The 18,953-nt window shown below is 42.6% G+C and overlaps 2 protein-coding genes across 16 annotated transcripts in view; both read right to left on the reverse strand.

Moving 5' to 3' along the window:
* The window catches only part of hp1bp3 (heterochromatin protein 1, binding protein 3), a 28,642-nt gene extending 17,104 nt beyond the window's left edge, over positions 1-11,538 (reverse strand). Inside the window, exons 1-6 of one of the 4 annotated variants that reach the window (XM_034287223.1) lie at positions 4,692-4,827; positions 4,548-4,559; positions 4,064-4,138; positions 3,668-3,878; positions 3,414-3,573; positions 258-401 (exon numbers count right to left, since the gene is read on the reverse strand). In XM_034287223.1, the coding sequence (XP_034143114.1) occupies positions 258-401; positions 3,414-3,573; positions 3,668-3,878; positions 4,064-4,130 (582 nt within the window). In that variant the 5' untranslated portion in view covers positions 4,131-4,138; positions 4,548-4,559; positions 4,692-4,827. Of the gene's footprint in view, positions 1-257; positions 402-3,413; positions 3,574-3,667; positions 3,879-4,063; positions 4,139-4,542; positions 4,560-4,691; positions 4,828-8,149 lie in introns of those variants that run through there. The other 3 variants (XM_034287222.1, XM_010881768.4, XM_010881767.4) reach the window with 3 other exon arrangements.
* Positions 11,539-12,169: 631 nt separating this feature from the next.
* Positions 12,170-18,953, reverse strand: part of eif4g3a (eukaryotic translation initiation factor 4 gamma, 3a) — a 51,707-nt gene continuing 44,923 nt past the window's right edge. For 11 of the 12 annotated variants that reach the window (XM_010881777.5, XM_010881784.5, XM_010881787.5 and 8 more), the window contains 12 exons: positions 16,594-16,684; positions 15,796-15,916; positions 15,494-15,705; positions 15,274-15,392; positions 15,007-15,179; positions 14,780-14,905; positions 14,394-14,475; positions 14,098-14,196; positions 13,847-13,993; positions 13,636-13,717; positions 13,388-13,534; positions 12,170-13,226 (listed from right to left, as the gene is read on the reverse strand). In XM_010881777.5, the coding sequence (XP_010880079.3) occupies positions 13,045-13,226; positions 13,388-13,534; positions 13,636-13,717; positions 13,847-13,993; positions 14,098-14,196; positions 14,394-14,475; positions 14,780-14,905; positions 15,007-15,179; positions 15,274-15,392; positions 15,494-15,705; positions 15,796-15,916; positions 16,594-16,684 (1,581 nt within the window). In that variant the 3' untranslated portion in view covers positions 12,170-13,044. The remainder of the gene's footprint in view (positions 13,227-13,387; positions 13,535-13,635; positions 13,718-13,846; positions 13,994-14,097; positions 14,197-14,393; positions 14,476-14,779; positions 14,906-15,006; positions 15,180-15,273; positions 15,393-15,493; positions 15,706-15,795; positions 15,917-16,593; positions 16,685-18,953) is intronic. The other variant, XM_010881773.5, reaches the window with a different exon arrangement.

Raw genomic sequence — 18,953 nt, forward strand, 5'->3', positions numbered from 1 at the left:
AAGCAGTAAAGGATGTCTCTTTCAGAATCAATGTTAAGTCAAAATACATGGGGACTTGGCAATCTAATATATTGCGATTACACAAATTTCAAATAATGCACAATTAACTAAAAATGTAATTCCAGGAAAGAATGGGTATTTCTTGGCGACCATTAACCTTCTCAAAACCCATTGGGGGAGATCAGAAAGGAGGGACTATAAAGCTCCTCCTCCAATAGGTATTTAGGAGTTGATGTCAGGGCCAGTCAGTGACTCACCTGTTTGATGGTGCCCTTCTCCAGCTGCTTCTTAAGAGCCTTCTTGAGAAGGAATTTCCTCTTGTCCAACTCCAGGTTAGGGTATTTGTTCACAATGTACTTCATGACAGAATGCGCTGAAGCCCCAGTCTTCTCCTTGCAGGACTAGAGAGTAGAAATGTGATGACTTGCAAGTGCAGAATTAGTGGGGGGTAAGAGACAACCAAGGGTGGGCAGTATGACCAACATTCTATTTCACGGTATAAGTGATATATATCACGATATAGTTATTTGTTGTTTTTCTAGAAATTCGACAAATAGGGCTTTATATATTAAGCAAACTTAAATACTGTATAAAAGAAAAGTACTTCATCTTGTTTTATTACTTTTTTAATTTGGAACTTGATAAATGAAAGAAACTCAACATTTAGATGAACCATAATATAACAAATTTCACACAGTATTCAACATTTCACAGTTTGATGCGGAGACAGACATTATTATAACTTTCTTCAAGTAATCTTCTCACAGCTATAAAATAAATATCACTTAAGTAACAGGGGGAAAAAATACTGCAGAAAATATAAATACTGGTATGCATAGACTTGAAAAAAAAACTATTTTCCCCAAAAGAATACCAAACAAACGATTTGTATAAAATATTAAATCAAAGTAATCACTTCTTGCTGAAAGTATAAAAACCTAAAATGTTTGCAGCAAAAAATATAAAAGAAATAAGGAAAAATAAATACAAAATTGCTTGAATGTCAATCAAAACAATTACAAATTGGGTGCAAGGAATACAAGCTGGTCAACTGTCTCAGGTTTCAGTGCTGATCTGCAGCATGTGATAATATTCCCACTTGTGCTGAAAGCCCGCTCGGATGGGGAACTTGTTGCAGGGATGCAGAGATATTTTTTGCCAGGCTGGCCACGCGTGGAAAATTGGCCTTGTGCTGCCTCCACCATTCCAGGGGGTTTGTCTCACCTTCAACTTCAACTGTCTGCAAATAGCTGTTAAGCTCTCGCTGACTGAGGGGAAGCTTGGCATGTACGTGATTTTATTTTGAAAAAGCTGCCCAAACTTTTCTTCTTTTTCATAGCAGGAATTTCTTCAGCAGTTTCGACTGATGGCACTCCCTCTGCAGACTGACTTTGTTCAGCTGCAAGACTCTCCATCTCTGCTGCAACTTCGACCTTCATGTAGTCCACATGTATGTGGTTTTAAAGTGAGGGTCGAGAAGCGAAGCCATGTCAAGCAGCTCCTGGGTGGATTGGTCTGCATATTTTTCATTCCAATAGTCAAGAATCCGCACCTTGATGTCCTTTGTGAGCTGGGTATCATCTTCCTGTGGCTTAAGAACCTGCTCATTGAAAAGATGACGCACAGGTTTCAAGTATGAAACACTCACATACTCTTCCCCAGACAAGGCATCTGTGATTTCCACAAGAGGGCTTAATGCTTTATTCACAGATTCGAGAACATTCATGTCCTGCCATGTTAAAGCTAAATATCTGGTCTTTTTGTCAGCATGCAGGACTTGTGTTAGAGATTTTTCCTGCTCTATGACCCGTTCAATCATTTGTTGCCTGGAGGCCCATCTGGTTGGAGTCTCAGTGATTAGTTTATGAGCAGGAAAGCCTAGTTGTGCCTGAGCAATGGCCAGTTCACTGTCTTTTCCAAGTATTTGAGAAGGCACTCACGACTCTCTTGCAGACCCCAACTGCACGATCAACCTGGGGCACCTTCACACCTCTCTCTACTTAGAAAAATACATTGGAAAATTTGTATATACACATTCACACACAGTATATATATACACACACATACATATGCATACTGTAGTATTATTAGCTGACAATCACACTTTACAAGTAGCATACATTTAAACATGTTTAAAATATTTCTCTATAATTAAGATTAATAAGCAAGATAAACATGAATAACATTATAGTTCTATAATTAGGAACAAGATGTATAATCTATAACAAGTTAGATTTTTATTTATTATTATTAATCAGAAGAAATTTAATTTTTAATATACACTTACCAATTGCTAAATGAAGACGGTGGCCCAAACACTGTAACCGTGTCCAGTCATTTAGTTGCAGCGCTTTGATGTTGTTTGTGACATTATCAGTGGTGACACAGACTTGACGCTCCTCTCACAATTCTCATGACTGAAGCGCTTCCTTTAAGCTGTGCGCAATCATCTCTCCAGTGTGATCTTCGGGAAAGTAGAAAGTCTGCAGACATAGACTGCACAATGTCCAGTCATTGATGAAGTTGATTGTTAAGCTCATATACGGCTGTGTAGTTTGGCTCGTCCACAAATCAGTTGTCGTTGCGAAGTAGACAACATTGCCAAGCTCCTGTTCAAGTTTCCCTCTGCATTCTCTGTAAAATCATGGCAACTCAACTTCACTAAAGCGCTCGCGGCATGGTATCACATCTCGGATCAAGGGTTTTGATCAAGTCTCGAAACCCCTTCTTTTCCACAGAGTAAACTGGTGCCATGTCTTTACAGATATACTTAGTAATGGCCTGTGTTATTTCTTTCCATCTCTTTGAGCTTTTTTCATACGCGATTGCCTTTAGTAAAAGATTAGTTTGAATCTGAGGTGATTGCATTGTTTCAGCATTGGAGGTTGACGGACCGCTTGATGTTTGGCACATCTTTTGGCTTTCATGATATTCACGTGCGTGTTTCATTTTGAGGTGATGAAACAAATTACTTGTGCTACCGCTGCTAGTGGGCACATTAGCTCTACATAATTTGCAAATCACCTTTTTCTGGTCATTGTCAGATTTTGCAAACCCAAACCATGTCCACACAACAGATGTCGCACCTCTTTTAATAACAAGTTGCTCCTCCTGCTCGGGATTGCTTTGTGGGTCCTCCTCATGTGCTCGTTCATCTTTCTCCATGTTTCAAACGTGCCAATTTTAACGAGCAAACTCGCAGCTTCTTGATCAGTCTCAGGTGGAGCCGCAGCGTCTCGTTCAGTGTCACGCACGTTGCACGTGAGTTAACCAGGCCAACTTATTTGCATGTCGCGGTATACACGGAATAATAAAAAAATCTGTTACGGTTGACATTTTCTTCTGCGGTAACGATATACACCGTCGTACCGCCCAGCCCTAGAGACAACTATTTAAAACAATGCTGTACATACCTCAACAGCCTCAATGAGGATGTCCTCCATCCTCGGCGGCTGCATGGAGGTGGTGTTCTTATATGTGAGTGTTGCACGTTTGCTTGCTGACATGGTGGCCCAGGCAGGAATGGTCCTTTTCACCGGCTTCTTGACTTTCTCCTTTACACCATCATTTTCTCTGCACCAAAAAGACAAGCACCAGAGCAAGCAAACGTGATTAAATCATTATCTGTAAAAGCAACATCTGTAGGGTTTAAGCAAAAGTAACTCACTCTTTCTTCTCAGCCTCTTCTCCCTCATCCTTCACTCCAGTCAATTCCTCTGCTTTCTCTCCCTCAGCCTTTTCACCATTTTCTTTCAGTTCTCCTTCACCTTGAACCTCCCCTTCACCTTGACCCTCCCCAGCCTTGGCTACTGGTGCAGCAGGTGCTACTTCCTGCTCTTCCTCAACAGATGCAGATTCCTCAGAGCTGGCATCAGGTTCTGCAGATAGATAAAGTAAGGGGGAGACAAGTTAATATAAAATTAAACAAGCTTTATTCATATGCTACTTATTTTTTTTAAACAATGTCCTTCCATCTGGTTACTGTGTTAACCTTGTAGCCTGTTGGGAACCTACATGACCCCCTTGGCAGAGTTCCGGATTGTGTCAGAGTCTTAAAACTCACCTCCCTCAGGTGCAGCCGAGGATGGCGTCTCCTGGGGTGGAGTCCCAGCTGCACGACGTATAGGCATGACTCCAGCTATTGACCATAGAGATGCAGAGGCTCAATACAAAATAAATCCTCAGCAGAGATGTTAATAGCTGTACTATTGATCACAAACTTTAATCCAAAGCAACTTACTGTAGTTAGACCCAATGCGAACATAGAAAAGTCATTAAATGGCCCACTATTTCGGTATGCATGGGTGCGAGGGGAAAATGTCAACCCTGGCTTGTGCATTTATCAAATGCAAGCAACTGCACTTTGCAAACGTACTTTATCGACAAACAGAGATAAAACCAAAACGAGTGTGAACTGTTCGGTACACTGTTAGAAGGTCGGGGGCATGGACATAGCAACATTTTATATCACGGAGGATGCATGTCCTTAGTAATAATTCAAATATGGCCATTTTGTTCATTTATCTAGCTAGCTACCATTACCTTACACAGAAATGGCGCTGCATCGAGCCGATGGGAAATGCATCGAAGTTGCATTAGAAAAGAAGAAAACAACACATGCATTTTTTGAGGGGCGCTATGTTGAACTCTTTTTACTGAGACAAAACATGAAGTATTGTTTATATTCTTACCTTTCGACTCCTTATAATGATGTTAAAATAAAAACGGCTTCGCTCTCCTTTGTTTCGAATTCTGTTTACGTGCCCCTCCCCCTTTAACGTACACGTAGCAACGTTGTGGGCCGCGTTCTAGTTCTGGGAGAAGTGCAGTAGTGCTGCGCATGTTACGAGTGCGCATAGAGTAGGATAGAAGACCCATCCCAGTAAATACCATATTGAGGGGGTGTAGTATATAGCCCATACACAACAAACCCAGAGATACCTTATTAGGGGTCCTCCGGTTGGAGGAACCCTATTGTTATTGTTAGTATTATTTTTATTAGGGGTCGTCTGGTTGGAGGAACCCTTTTGTTATTGCTATTGTTATTGGGTTCACTGACCAATTTGTGAATAACATTATGGCACAATGAAAATATAGACCACATCTATATACCACACAGACACCCGACCAGATTCCTCCACAGGGGGCAACAAAGGTGACAACAGCTTGGATTTTGTTGTACAGTGAAAAATTACATGAAACCTACAAATATTACCTTAGAATCAACAACAAATTGACCTGACCAGCGACATACAGTATCTCACAAAAGTGAGTACACCCAACACAAGTATTTGATTATATATTTTCATGTGACAACACTGAAGAAATGACACTTTGCTACAATGTAAAATAGTGAGTGTACAGCTTGTATAACCGTAAATTAGCTTTCCCCTCAAAATAACAACACACAGCCATTAATGTCTAAACCGCTGGCAACAAAAGTGAATACACCCCTAAGTGAAAATGTCCATATTGGGCCCAATGTGTCAATATTTTGTGTGGCCACCATTATTTTCCAGCACTGCCTTAACCCTTTTGGGCATGGAGTTCACCAAAGCTTCACAGGTGGCCACTGGAGTCCTCTTCCACTCCTCCATGATGACATCACGGAGCTGGTGGATGTTAGAGACCTTGCACTCCTCTACCTTCCGTTTGAGGATGCCCCACAGATGCTCAATAGGTTTTAGGTCTGAAGACATGCTTGGCCAGTCCATCACCTTTAACCTCAGCTTCTTCAGCAAGGCAGTGGTCATCTTGGAGGGGTGTTTGGAGTTGTTATCATGTTGGAATACTGCCCTGCGGCCCAGTCTCCGAAGGAAGGGGATCATGCTCTGCTTCAGTATGTCACAGTACGTTGGCATTGATGGTTCCCTCAATGAACTCTAGCTCCCCAGTGCCGGCAGCACTCATGCAGCCCCAGACCATGACACTCCCACCACCATGCTTGACTGTAGGCTAGACACACTTGTCTTTGTACTCCTCACCTAGTTGCCGCCACACACGTTTGACACTTGGCGCTTGGTTCCAGTAGTCCATGTCTTGGTCTTCAGCAAACTGTTTGCGGGCTTTCTTGTGCATCATCTTTAGAAGAGGCTTCCTTCTGGGACGACAGCCATGCAGACCAATTTGATGCAGTGTGCGGCGTATATGGTCTGAGCGCTGACAGGCTGACCCCCCACCACTTCAACCTCAGTAGCAATGCTGGCAGCACTCACACGTCTATTTCCCAAACACAACCTCTGGATATGACGCTGAACACGTGCACTCAACTTCTTTGGTCGACCATGGGTCTTGGCAATCTTCTTTTAGCCTAGGCCATCTTTATGTAGAGCAACAATTTCTTTTTTCAGATCCTCAGAGAGTTCTTTGCCATGAGGTGCCATGGTGAACTTCCAGTGACCAGTATGAGGGAGTGTGAGAGCGATGACACCAAATTTAACAATTGCTCCCCATTCACACCTGAGACCTTGTAACACTTGTCACATGATACCGGACGAGGGAAAATTGCTAATTGGGCCCAATTTGGACCTTTTCACTTAGGGGTGTACTCACTTTTGTTGCAAGCAGTTTAGACATTAATGGGTGCGTGTTGTGTTATGTTATGTTGAGGGGTCAGCAAATGTACACTGTTATACAAGCTGTACACTCACTACTTTACATTGTAGCAAAGAGTCATTTCTTCAGTGTTGTGACATGAAAAATAATGAATATTTACAAAGATGTGAGGGGTGTATTCACTTCTGTGAGATACTGTCCATGTCTTACATATGCCTTCCTATAGCGTTTTAGCACAAAAGAGATGGCTGACAAAAAGGCGGATCAATTTAAAACGGATGGACGCATAAATTCCATGTCTTCATAGACCATGAATAACAACCACACAGACCCCTGACCTGATTCCTCCACATCCCACGCCTTAATGCATTTTTTCCACAATGATGCCCTTTCCACCCCGACAGACAAAAATGCTGATTTGTGTACTTGCCTCTAGAACAAAATTGCCTCTATAACCTATGTCGAAGTTATGTCTGCTTTCCCAAGCTCACAATGTCACATGAATTTGAAGCTGGACACACTCCACCTCAGTGCCATCAAAGAGAACTGGGATATGACTGCAGCTTTTAGACTTCCTGTAATCCACAATGAGCACCTTTCTTTGCATTGAGGGCCAGGTTGTTGTCAGCGCACCATGACACTTGACCTCCTCCCAGTAGGCAGATTCATAATTGTCACTGATCAGACCTACCACCGTGGTGTCATCTGCGAACTTGATCATGGTGTTGGAACTGTGTATTGGAGACAAGGAACAAATGTTCGTCTTTTGCTCCGTTTAACCTTTAGGAGGACATGAGGTCCTGGCCCACACTTCCCGAGTACCAGGCTCTAAAGACTTGTTGCTGCCCGTGTTCAAAGTCCTCCTGGCTGTGCTGCAGATCAATACGAAAGCTGATGATTCCAGCTGGCAGTCTGCTGACCACCACCCTGTCCTTGTCCATCTGGTCATGCTTCTGACCTGAATTAGGTTTTACAGACTCTTGCCACAGCCCAAATGCATTTAATTATTAAAATGTATACTCTTAAAATGTTCACCCGGCACAGCCAGAAGACAACTGGTAACCCCTCCGAGCCTGGTTCTTCTCTAGGTTTGTTTGTAATTTTCAGCCCGTTGTAGGGTGTTTTTCCTAGCCACTGTGCTTCAACACTGTTGTTTCTTGCTACTTGGGGTTTCAGGTTGGGTGTTTTGTAAAAGCACTTTGTGACAACTGCTGATGTAAAAAGGGCTTTATCAATACATTTAATTTGATTTGACTTGTGTGCCTTTAATTATAGCATCTGTGAGGGGAAGGGCAGCTTGAAAAAGTTTCTGCCATTTTAAAGTAGTCAAAAGTTTACTATTTTGCTAAAGTATTAAACTTTCAGCACAGTGACGATGGCTGTATTTTACACAGCACAGTCTGCCTCTTAGGTGAGTACAGGCTCTCAGGAAACCACAGCAATGCCCTCCATTTAAACAATGTATTTCCTTTCACAGGCTAATGTTTAAGTAAACATGCCAATGTTTAAGCAACTCCACCCATTCTTACCCATGAGCCAATATATTTTCGAATAGCACTCCAGCAAATAGCACTACCTTTGAGAGCCACTGTACCTGCTTTCTGCCAGCATCTGCAATTGTTGATCTGCTGTCGACAAGGCTGGGTTTATCATTGGGTATGCTGCCCTTCAGGCCCTTGACATTCTAGGTCTGAACATGGATTACCAAAGGACATGCTGCTTCTCCAGCTGTTCTTTTTCCATCTGTGTTTTCCCCACAGCATTTGGTTGTCTTGATGGTACAAATGTATCAGTACATGGCTGGTGGGCAAATTGATGATATGTCAGATCTGAAAGTTGAATGGGAAGGAATAGATGATTATTATGTAATCAGCACCCACATCCATTGAGACAAAGACTCTGCTACCCAGCCAGTTCATGCTTGTGGCTAGAAACGTCATAAAAAATGTGACACTAACCTGCTGAAGTTGGAACTTGGGAGAGGGACAGTACAGCAGGGGTAGACAGTGTCTTGTTCCTTGAGCTAATATACTAAATTCAACAAAACTGGAGCCTCCCTCAAAGGTGCATGCACACAGAAATACTCTTTGAATGTGTCACTTTTCCCACCAAGGTTGGGTATTTGCAATTTTCAACTTAAAGTGGGGGATCTCCGTATAAACCTCATACCATGTGTGCTTGCAAATGGTAAAAGATTAACTGTATTCTACACAAGCATTGAAGTGATCTACAGGAATTTCTATAATTATGATCAACATATAAAAAAGGAATTGATGGTATTGGTAGTAAATACATAGCCGTCTAGTTCATAGCTGTTTTTTCAGCATACTTAGAGGCCTTAATTACATTCATATTACAAGGAATCTCTTTCTGATATTTGGTTTATTAATGCTATTGTAGGCCTCAAACAAATATCACCATTATCCATCACTCTTTCAGCACACAATAAATATACCTATTTTACAATAGGTAGGCTACACAGTGTGCGGTCAATACTATAGAAGCACAAGGTAAATATCATAATCTCAGTACCTATTCCAAGGCAGGAAATTGAAACAACCATCTACAGAGAAACAACAATATGCATGTAAACAAAATAATGAGCAACAGTTTAACCCTTCAATGGATGTCTCGGGGCTAATTTGCTTAAACTACTCAAATTTACTGTTTTACTGATTGAGACTTGTAGGCAACATGCATGTTAAATTCGGAAAATGAAAACATCACACCACTAGAGAAATTATGCTTATTTTGCCATTGCTTAAAGACACCAGGCAAGGTCGAGTTTCAACATTACCATATTACACAGCAAATGAGGGCATTTTTGTCACGATAAATCAATGGTTCTCAACTGGTTTATCCACAGGACAACCTGAAACAGGTTCATTTAGTCACAAGAAATACTAGCATTTGTTGTTTCCAAATGGTATCTGGAAAACAATCACTGAGGATATATTGACAGGAAATGTAGTAATTATATTAAAAAATTGAAAATATTCCCACAATTTGTCAATAATGCCAAATTGCTTATTTATGATGAACAATAGCTGCAAGCGCAATTGTTTTTAGAGCACAAAATCTGCAAAATAGCACTGCAAATACAATGTAAATCTATATAGAAAATACTGTGAAGAAATAGTTCAGATAAAATGACAATGTGTACTAGTCAAATCTTTATACTTACCCCTCACTCAGACACATGCAACCCATTGAAACCAAACCCCAGGGTCCTGGCACCTGTTCAGAAGCGCTGCCATAAATTGTGAATTGAGGGTGTTTATCAGGTGCGGTTGAATCAGTAATTCACCAACATTTTAATACAGTAAGGCTCTTATTTATGTAAATATGCATATTCACTCGGTAGCCAGTTTATCAGGTACACCATCTCGTTCACAAAAATGTACAGCATACAGTAAGTCACATAGCCGTGGCTTCAGTTAGTTTAACTGAACTGTAGAATGCGCTAAATAAGTGACCTAAACGACTGTGCCTGGCGCACCGATTCCAGTATATCAGAAACAGATATTCTCCTGTGCGTAACTGTGTGTAGAGTTTACAACGAAATGAAAAAACAAAACAAAAACAAAAAACATCCAATCCGTGGCAGTCTTGTGGGCGAAAACCAGTCGTGGATGAGTGGTCAAAGCAGAATATCAAGAATTGAGAGACCTGTGCCACTAACAGGCAAATAAAGGCGCAGTACAACAGTATTGCCTCAACGGCATCTTGGAACGCATATCGTATGACACTAGTCATTGATGGGCTATAGCAGCAAACATCAGCAGTTCCTCTCCCATTAGCTAAAAACAAGACGCGGCTCCCGTGGTCATGTGATCGACACTGGACAGTTGAGAAGTGGAAAAACATTCCCTTGTTCGACAAATCCTGGTCCCAATTGCATCATGCTGATGACAGTCAAGATTTGGCGTAGCAGCATAAGCAACCGGTTGCCTGCCTGGTGTTGGTGGTATAATGGTGTGGGGTAAGCTTTCCTGGCAGACGATAAGTTCATTTAAATACTTGTGCCATGTTGGAACACTGGAACAAAGTGGATCTGTTGATTGTGGTGACACTTCCACATCGGGCTCCAGTACCAATCGTCAAAACAATTAAGCATCTTTGGGATTGATATCTACACTACTGCAATTGCATGTCTGTCTTGGTAAAGACATCCCATATTGGCAAAATTGTCTTGTTGGACAACAGTTTGGCTATAGCCTGTTGTCCATTTTCAAGTTATTTGCTCATTTTCATGCATCGGACAAAGTTAGGTTCAATTAGTGTTATTGCATATTTGGCATTTGGTGTGCATTTACTGTGAAAGGCTCACTTGTTGGTATGGTACCCAAACGATGATTTTTTTTTACGAATGCCATATTGGTGGGCTTCACTCTTCAGCAGTATTTTTTGTAATACGTGCATCTCTATTGGGACAATTCCAGCTGCTTTAAATAACAATGTTAGATATTTACTTTTTCATTGTATCACCAACTCCCACTACATGATAGTGAGTGCAACAAACAAATACTTCATAATATATGTTCAGTAGATTTTTCCTCAGGTGCTGGAGCATAGCCCCCGCTTGGCGCACTTTAAGACCCCAAACAATAAGTATTTGCCCTCAAGGCTGGTTGAATTTGTAGTTTTTCCAATGTTCTCGTTTACTTCTACTCAACACCGTAGTTCCAGTCCAACAGTGGTTTCCAGTCTGTAAGATTGTAATATCACCTGAAATGTAATAAGACAATGCGACATAGACTTACCCACTTACATTGCTGCAGGCAATATGTAACCGCCGTCTGCAGATGTTTCCTCTCATCCACTACAGTGCCACTTCAGCTCTGTGACTAAATCCGAATCACAGATCACAAGAGCGTTTCATAGGAATTCTCGCAAACGTCCTAAGGCTTGAGACAAGATTTGACTTGTATGCCACAAACATGCCCTAACTTGCATCAAGCTCTGCTAGTTCATTACAATGTTGCTTCACTCCTCTATTGGGTAAATAAGATATAACCAATCGCAATGGAGGAAAACGTATTGTAGCTTCTTCACAGTTGAACAAAAGAGCAAACTGTCAACTTTTGGATGACGATCGAAGTGGACTATGAAACAACTTTTGCATTTAACCAATAAGGTACTGGTATATAGCCAGTATACCATGGTTAAGGCATTGAATTAGGCATGTCAACCAGAGAGTGCCGGGATAAAGCCTTCAGCCGTGTTATAAAGACAATATACCCCAAATTCCATAAGTGCCTTACTGCTATCATAAATCAACACAAATACTAAAGTAAAAAAACATTTGTTGTTGAACTCTTGGTATAATGTCACATACATCATCTAACAATCCTCATTCAGAGTTCAAACCACCTGGTTTATAAGAGGACAGTTGTTGTAGTTAATTTCTGTTGTCTTCCAAGAGAAGCACAAACCTGTCAAAATCTCCATGTAGCCTCATCAAAGCACATAACACTGGCCCACTTTTTGCACAGAATTCCCTTTCAACCTCAGACCGCTTTACAAGCCATGTTAAAAAAAAGTCAGAAGTATTCACATTGTAGTGTTGACATTACCACTTCACAAAATAACCACCATTGATTTTTTAGCAATATTCTTTTAAATACATTTTTCTTTAATGTATTTACAAGCTTTTTATTTGCTCTGTAGGTCTGAAGTATTACAAGTACTTCGTGTTCAGCAACCCTGGCATTTGCTTTTTAAACTTGCGTTGTTCTCATTTAATTTGAATGTATCTACTGTTCAATGTTGTTTATTCATGTTCATTTAATATTATTTAGTGGACTGATTTGCATTACTTCTTGAATGCATACCTCTGCTCCTTGGAAGGTTTATATACATATCACAGAGAGCAAGCAACAGCAGAGGCAACACTATCCTGTGGTTATGCACTAATAACTTTGACATCTGACGACATCAACTGTCCCTGTGCATCCACCCTCAATCAGCCTTCCCCATTATTTCAAAATAACTTTTTACCCTGTTTTCAACCAAACAATGTGGAATCCAGGCTAGTTATTTCACTATTATTATTATTATTTTTATAATTGATAATATTGTTACTTCTATTCATCAATGTTCTCATTGTAAGCATCTGCAAATGTTAAATAAACTTCCATATTTGCAGTCCTTAAAAAAATAATAAATTAAAGAGTCCAGAACCTATGTATCTTTAAGTCTCTTCTCAAAAGTAACAAAACAAAAAAAAAGTTAACATTTAAAACAAAAATATTTGCTATGTATAATACAGGTATTTAGTGCTTCCGCCATTGGAAATCAAACTCAAAACGGCAGCATGTCTCAGAACTGTACCGCAGAAAAAAGTTCCAGCCGTAAACATGTCGTCCTGTCTGCGCACATTTTGGAAGTTTGTCTATTTGTTCAGAGGATGAAGATTGCAGTTTCTATTGGTAGGAACAACAGCTGGCCTCTTGTCCTGGGTACTTGCAGTGGCTGCCTGCTCCCTTGTCAATTATCCTCAGACTCTTCCTCAGCTTCCCTCAGCCAGGTGAAGAAAGCCGTTACAGACTTGAGAGCCACACCTTTGCCCAGCTGCTCGGCAGGGTCCTTGCTGGTCTCCCACTTGTAAAAAGCGTCCTCAGAGATGACGTCCTCGTCATAAAGACAGTCAAAGAACATCCGAAGCAGATCTGGAGACAGGAGTGGAAAACTGCTATAACATCCATTAAGGTTTTATTCTTTAATTAGTACTTTGTATGTGTATGCACATGTTTGTTTTTTTTAACCCATAATGGAGATTTCCATTGACGTCAATTGTTATAGTTTTAGGGTTTAGTGGACGGCTACTTACTAGGAGGCTGATCCAGAGAGACTATCAGTGTCTGAAGTGCATAAAGTGCTTGTAGCTGTCGCTCAGTGTCCGAGTTAAGGTACTTGAGTAATACAGGCAATCTTCTCTGAATTATGGATACGTCCACTCGACAGGAAGTGCTTTCATCTACATCGTTAATAAAGACCAAGAGAATCATTTTGAGCTGCTTTATGAAACAGAAAAAAAGGGACAGCACACCGTTCCTCCAGGAAGGAATGACAGCCTACCTTTCACCGCTGCCTTGCACACAGCTGTCATCAGAGCTCTTAGAAATGGAGACGAGCTCATCTGAGATTCATCTAGATTTGCCTGGGATGTGGGGAACAACAGAGGAGCCCCGAGGAGCTCCAGTTAGTCACATGGAAAGCGTCTGGGTGTTCGAGCCTGCATTTAAAACCGCTGTATGACGGGAATGCAGGGTGAAGTTACGGCCCGTACCTCTACCCAGTCAAAGATCTGCTCATCAGTGGCCATGTCCTCCAGAAGCAGTCTTTCCAGCTGCCGGCTGAGCGCCTCTGGGGACAGTACTGTGGTGGAGAGGGCTGCCTCTGAGCTGGTGGATTCAGCCAAAGTGAACTGGACTTTCTGACAGGGGGACGTGAGACAGGTAGAGAGAAGGGATGGGGTTAGTTTGGCGAACGTGCTTTGTTGCCTTTATGCCGTAACAACAAGGTGTTTTTCTTGCTAACCTGCTGTGAGATGAAATCCTGGACGTCCTCTCCCTCCGGCAGGAAATCACTCCAGCTAAGGCCAGACTCTCTCCATAAGGTGCCTACTTTCCTATGGCTCTGAGTGGGATACAGGTCAACATGTCAGAATCATGGCATCCGATCGTTGCAGTTTGTTCAATTGATGTGCACTAACACACTACAACACTTCACACACCAGCCATACAAAGTCATCCAAGACCTATGTTACTTTGTGTAAGAGCTAAAAGGGCAAAAAACTCCTTTAGAAATATTGAAGCCCACAGACGTTCCCTTACCATTTGTTTGCATAGTATGTGCAGTATTTCTGAAAATAAGATCCCAGCTCTTCCCACAGGAAATAAAGGTTTGCTTAATTCACTATGGAAAACAGAACAGTATTAGATGTCTCCAGCCATTCCATCCCGTCCAACATTTTTTTTTACTCATATTTAAATTAACAGAAATACACGGGAGGGAATGGGGTGAACCAATATCGTCAGTCCATAACAACATCTAATATCTTTGACAGACATACATTATAATCATCTTGTAGACTATTGAAAACCTTGATGAATTCGGACTGCATGTGGAATGATCTGATACGTTCTGTTGATTCTGCAGTAGAACTGAATTGATTTAGATCGGTTTACAGGGAGAAAACAACACAGATTAGCGCTGTTACCTAAAGAGCTCTCTCATAGAGAAGCCCCCTTCTCTCAGCACTGGGCTGAGCAGCTCGGCCAGATACAGCCAGATATGGGGAATGTCAATGGCCATGTCATCTGCCAGCTCAAGGGTGTCAGAAAACCTGAGGGAAACACATTCTGATGAGACAGGGCGTTTTAAATACACAAGTGTTCTTTGATGCCACTGGGTGAAGAAGAGCAAACGGCCGGTAGGCAGGCTGACCCTTTGAAGAACTGGGGCTTGGACAGGATGTCCTGCTGCACCAACTGGAAGAGGAGCTGGCCCATGTGGTCCCGTGTGATCTGACTGCGCTCCAAAGTGGAATCCACCCCCACGCGCACAAAAACATAGAGCTGAGAGGGCAGGTCCAGCTCGTCCACACACTGCACAGCCTCCTGAAGACAGTGGAAACATGTCTGTGTTATAAACCTAACGTAAAGGTCATACACACATAGCATGTAGAATAACAGCAGTATTAAATTACTGCACCTTATAGTCATTGATGTGCAAGAACTCATCAATGATGGCTTTGGACTTTTTCTCCATGTCTTCCTCAGAGATGGGAGGTTTGTCTGGAGATTGGGAAACCACAGGCTCAGCTTTCACTGCTGGGGAAGGAAAACCTTTAGAATAGCACTCTAGAAAGTGTATTTGCGTGGGTCCACTCATTCTGTGTAAGTGGCTCCTGGATGGTGTCCTGTTCTCTTACCAGGCTCCCTGGCTCTGCTGAGCTCCGGCTCAGTCTTGTCCTCGCTGAAGGCTGGCCTCATGGGGCTCTCCAGCTCTCTGCGAGGCTCCTCAGGGCTCAGGGCCGGGCTCTCCAGAAGGTCCTTAGAACTGCCTCGTCGGATGAAGGAACCAGGCCGTGACAGGGTTGAGCTCAGGGGCTTCTCACTTCGCTCTCTCCCTACACTGCTTCGACTGGGAGGAAATCACACACGAGAGAGAACGGGTTGACCTGAGTTCAAGTTGAGACCCCATCCATAATGTGTTTGACAAAGTGATCCTTACCTAGCTATTGTTCTTCTAGAGTCATACTCTGTGTTCTGTGCAGTATTCTGATGAGATTGGGTGGATTGGAGAGCTGAGTACCGGTTTAAACTGGCACCACCCCCACCAGACCTGGAGAATTCTAATGAGACAAAATCAATCAAGACACATTAATAGCATTTTAACCGGGACAAAAATATCACTGGCGTGTCTTTGAGTTCATGTTTATGTGTGTGACAATTAGTCAAGCACACCCCAGCAGTATAACTAAAGCTTTACATGTGGCCTGAATATGAACAGATGGTCCATAGAAAATACAGTACAAAAACAATCATATAATCTCAACTTGGCAGTGCCCTGAAAACAGAATATTCATAGTATTTTTAAATCCATATTTTTTCACTGAATGAGGTCTTTTTTCACTGAATGAGGTCTTCCATTCACCATTTTAGCTGCTGGATATCTTAGCAGGAAACAGTACTGTTGTAAAATGTACAGTGTCACCCCCATGTATTCAGACGCCTGACAAATTCTCAAATGTTAATTTGGCTGGACAGCCAGCTCTAGAAAGAGTCTTGGTGGTTCCAAACTTCTTCCTCTGACAATGATGGAGCCCACTGTGCTCCGTGGAACTTTCTGTTTTAGCAGTTTATTAAGAACTTTCCTATGACACAATTCCCACTTGGCCCAACGCAAGTTGGCGTTGCATTTAACAAAGCGGGACACAATTCTGGACAACATTAAATATGTCAGCCATAAACCATAAGCCACTCTTGGTGTCAACCCTATGTAAAGCTGTGTGACGATATGTCTCCTCACCTGAGTCACTGGCCTTGGCTCCTCCACTGCTGCCCTTCATCCAGTTGAGTGAGGCCCGTGGTCCCAACTGGATCTTCTCATCCATCTGAGGCTAAAGAGGTTGATAACAGACAAACATTTCACCTTCCGAGACTTACGTCATGTGATGTGGGCTAATGGCGCAGGAGAATTGAGAGCTGCCTCTTAAATGCTTGGAACTGACATAGAGAGGACCATCTGGGTGTAATGCATACTTCTACCAACAGGTGGACCCATGTCCAGTGAGCAAGTAACCAAACTAACCAGCAAGTGAACCTGTATCAACCACTCGCTTCCCTAGGCTATTGCACACTGCGCATGAGCCTGGCACAACAAACATTTTCAAGTTGGCCTTAGAGAAGTGACTGTACAATTCTGTGGTAGTGACTTTAACTGAGTAAAGTTTTTGTGATCTTATGATTTTAGAAAATGTACATAGTTTTGAGGTGGGTCTAAACTGAGCGCTGTTTTTGACGTTTGATAATGTAAACAGTTAACTCCATTACAACCAGTCCAGCCTTAGCCACCAACTTGATACAAAAGACAAGCAAAACAGCTTACATCCTCGAAATGCAACCTACCTTCAATTAGCTCCATATTGACTGCTGTACCACAATGGAACCAGCTTCCCATCACTCAGAGAATCCATCAGTGCTTGAACGGTCTCCTTAATTAACACTGAACCTCAAGATAGCCCCAATGAAACTAAATGCCCCACAATGACACAGAAGGAGTGACAAACATCTACAAATAAGCCCCCTTATAAACACTAACACTACTTCAGAAATCAACCTACGACATATAACTAACCCAACACTACAATTCTCATTTTACCCACAGTGACTTAAACCTAGCTAACCCATCAGAGCCTATAGTAAGCACATGCATAGAACACTTTCAAAAGGGATCCCAGCTACAATTATATGGTAGCAATGTTTTTCCCCCTCAACATGTTTTAATGAAGCAAAAACTGTCTTGTATCCCAGAGTAAACGATCTACTTTGAGAGCTCAAACGCACTGACTGGTTGCTAGACTAACCTGAGAAAGACAATCGCAATGGTAATTTAAAAAATTGGGAACTGGGAACTCCTTCTAGGTAACACGGGGAGGATCAGAGTCAGGGAACTCCTACTAGGTAACATGGGGAGGATCAGAGTCAGGGAACTCCTACTAGGTAACACGGGGAGGATCAGAGTCAGGGAACTCCTACTAGGTAACACGGGGAGGATCAGAGTCAGGGAACTCCTACTAGGTAACACGGGGAGGATCAGAGTCAGGGAACTCCTACTAGGTAACACGGGGAGGATCAGAGTCAGGGAACTCCTACTAGGTAACATGGGAGGATCAGAGTCAGGGAACTCCTACTAGGTAACACGGGGAGGATCAGAGTCAGGGAACTCCTACTAGGTAACACGGGGAGGATCAGAGTCAGGGAACTCCTACTAGGTAACACAGGGAGGATCAGAGTCAGGGAACTCCTACTAGGTAACACAGGGAGGATCAGAGTCAGGGAACTCCTACTAGGTAACACAGGGAGGATCAGAGTCAGGGAACTCCTACTAGGTAACACGGGGAGGATCAGAGTCAGGGAACTCCTACTAGGTAACATGGGGAGGATCAGAGTCAGGGAACTCCTACTAGGTAACATGGGGAGGATCAGAGTCAGGGAACTCCTACTAGGTAACATGGGGAGGATCAGAGTCAGGGAACTCCTACTAGGTAACATGGGGAGGATCAGAGTCAGGGAACTCCTACTAGGTAACATGGGGAGGATCAGAGTCAGGGAACTCCTACTAGGTAACATGGGGAGGATCAGAGTCAGGGAACTCCTACTAGGTAACACAGGGAGGATCAGAGTCAGGGAACTCCTACTAGGTAACATGGGGAGGATCAGAGTCAGGGAACTCCTACTAGGTAACATGGGGAGGATCAGAGTCAGGGAACTCCTACTAGGTAACACAGGGAGGATCAGAGTCAGGGAACTCCTACTAGGTAACATGGGGAGGATCAGAGTCAGGGAACTCCTACTAGGTAACACAGGGAGGATCAGAGTCAGGGAACTCCTACTAGGAAACATGGGGAGGATCAGAGTCTGCCCAGTTGGCTCTCATTACTGGTCGCCCCCAGCAGTTATAGACCCTCTCCCCTTGGCTTTGTTATGTCTTCACAGGGTCTCTCTCCTACCATTATGTGGAAGACGTTCAACAATTCTCTCTCATTCCCATTCTAACACGAGGTGGCGACACATTTCTAAATGCCTGGCTGACATCTCTGTTGTACCCATCTACCAGTGACTGCGTGTCAACTACTGTGCCATCGACTGAGGGATTACTGTAACGTG

The sequence above is a fragment of the Esox lucius genome, chromosome 17 (genome assembly GCF_011004845.1).
Source record: "Esox lucius isolate fEsoLuc1 chromosome 17, fEsoLuc1.pri, whole genome shotgun sequence".
NCBI lineage: Eukaryota > Metazoa > Chordata > Actinopteri > Esociformes > Esocidae > Esox > Esox lucius.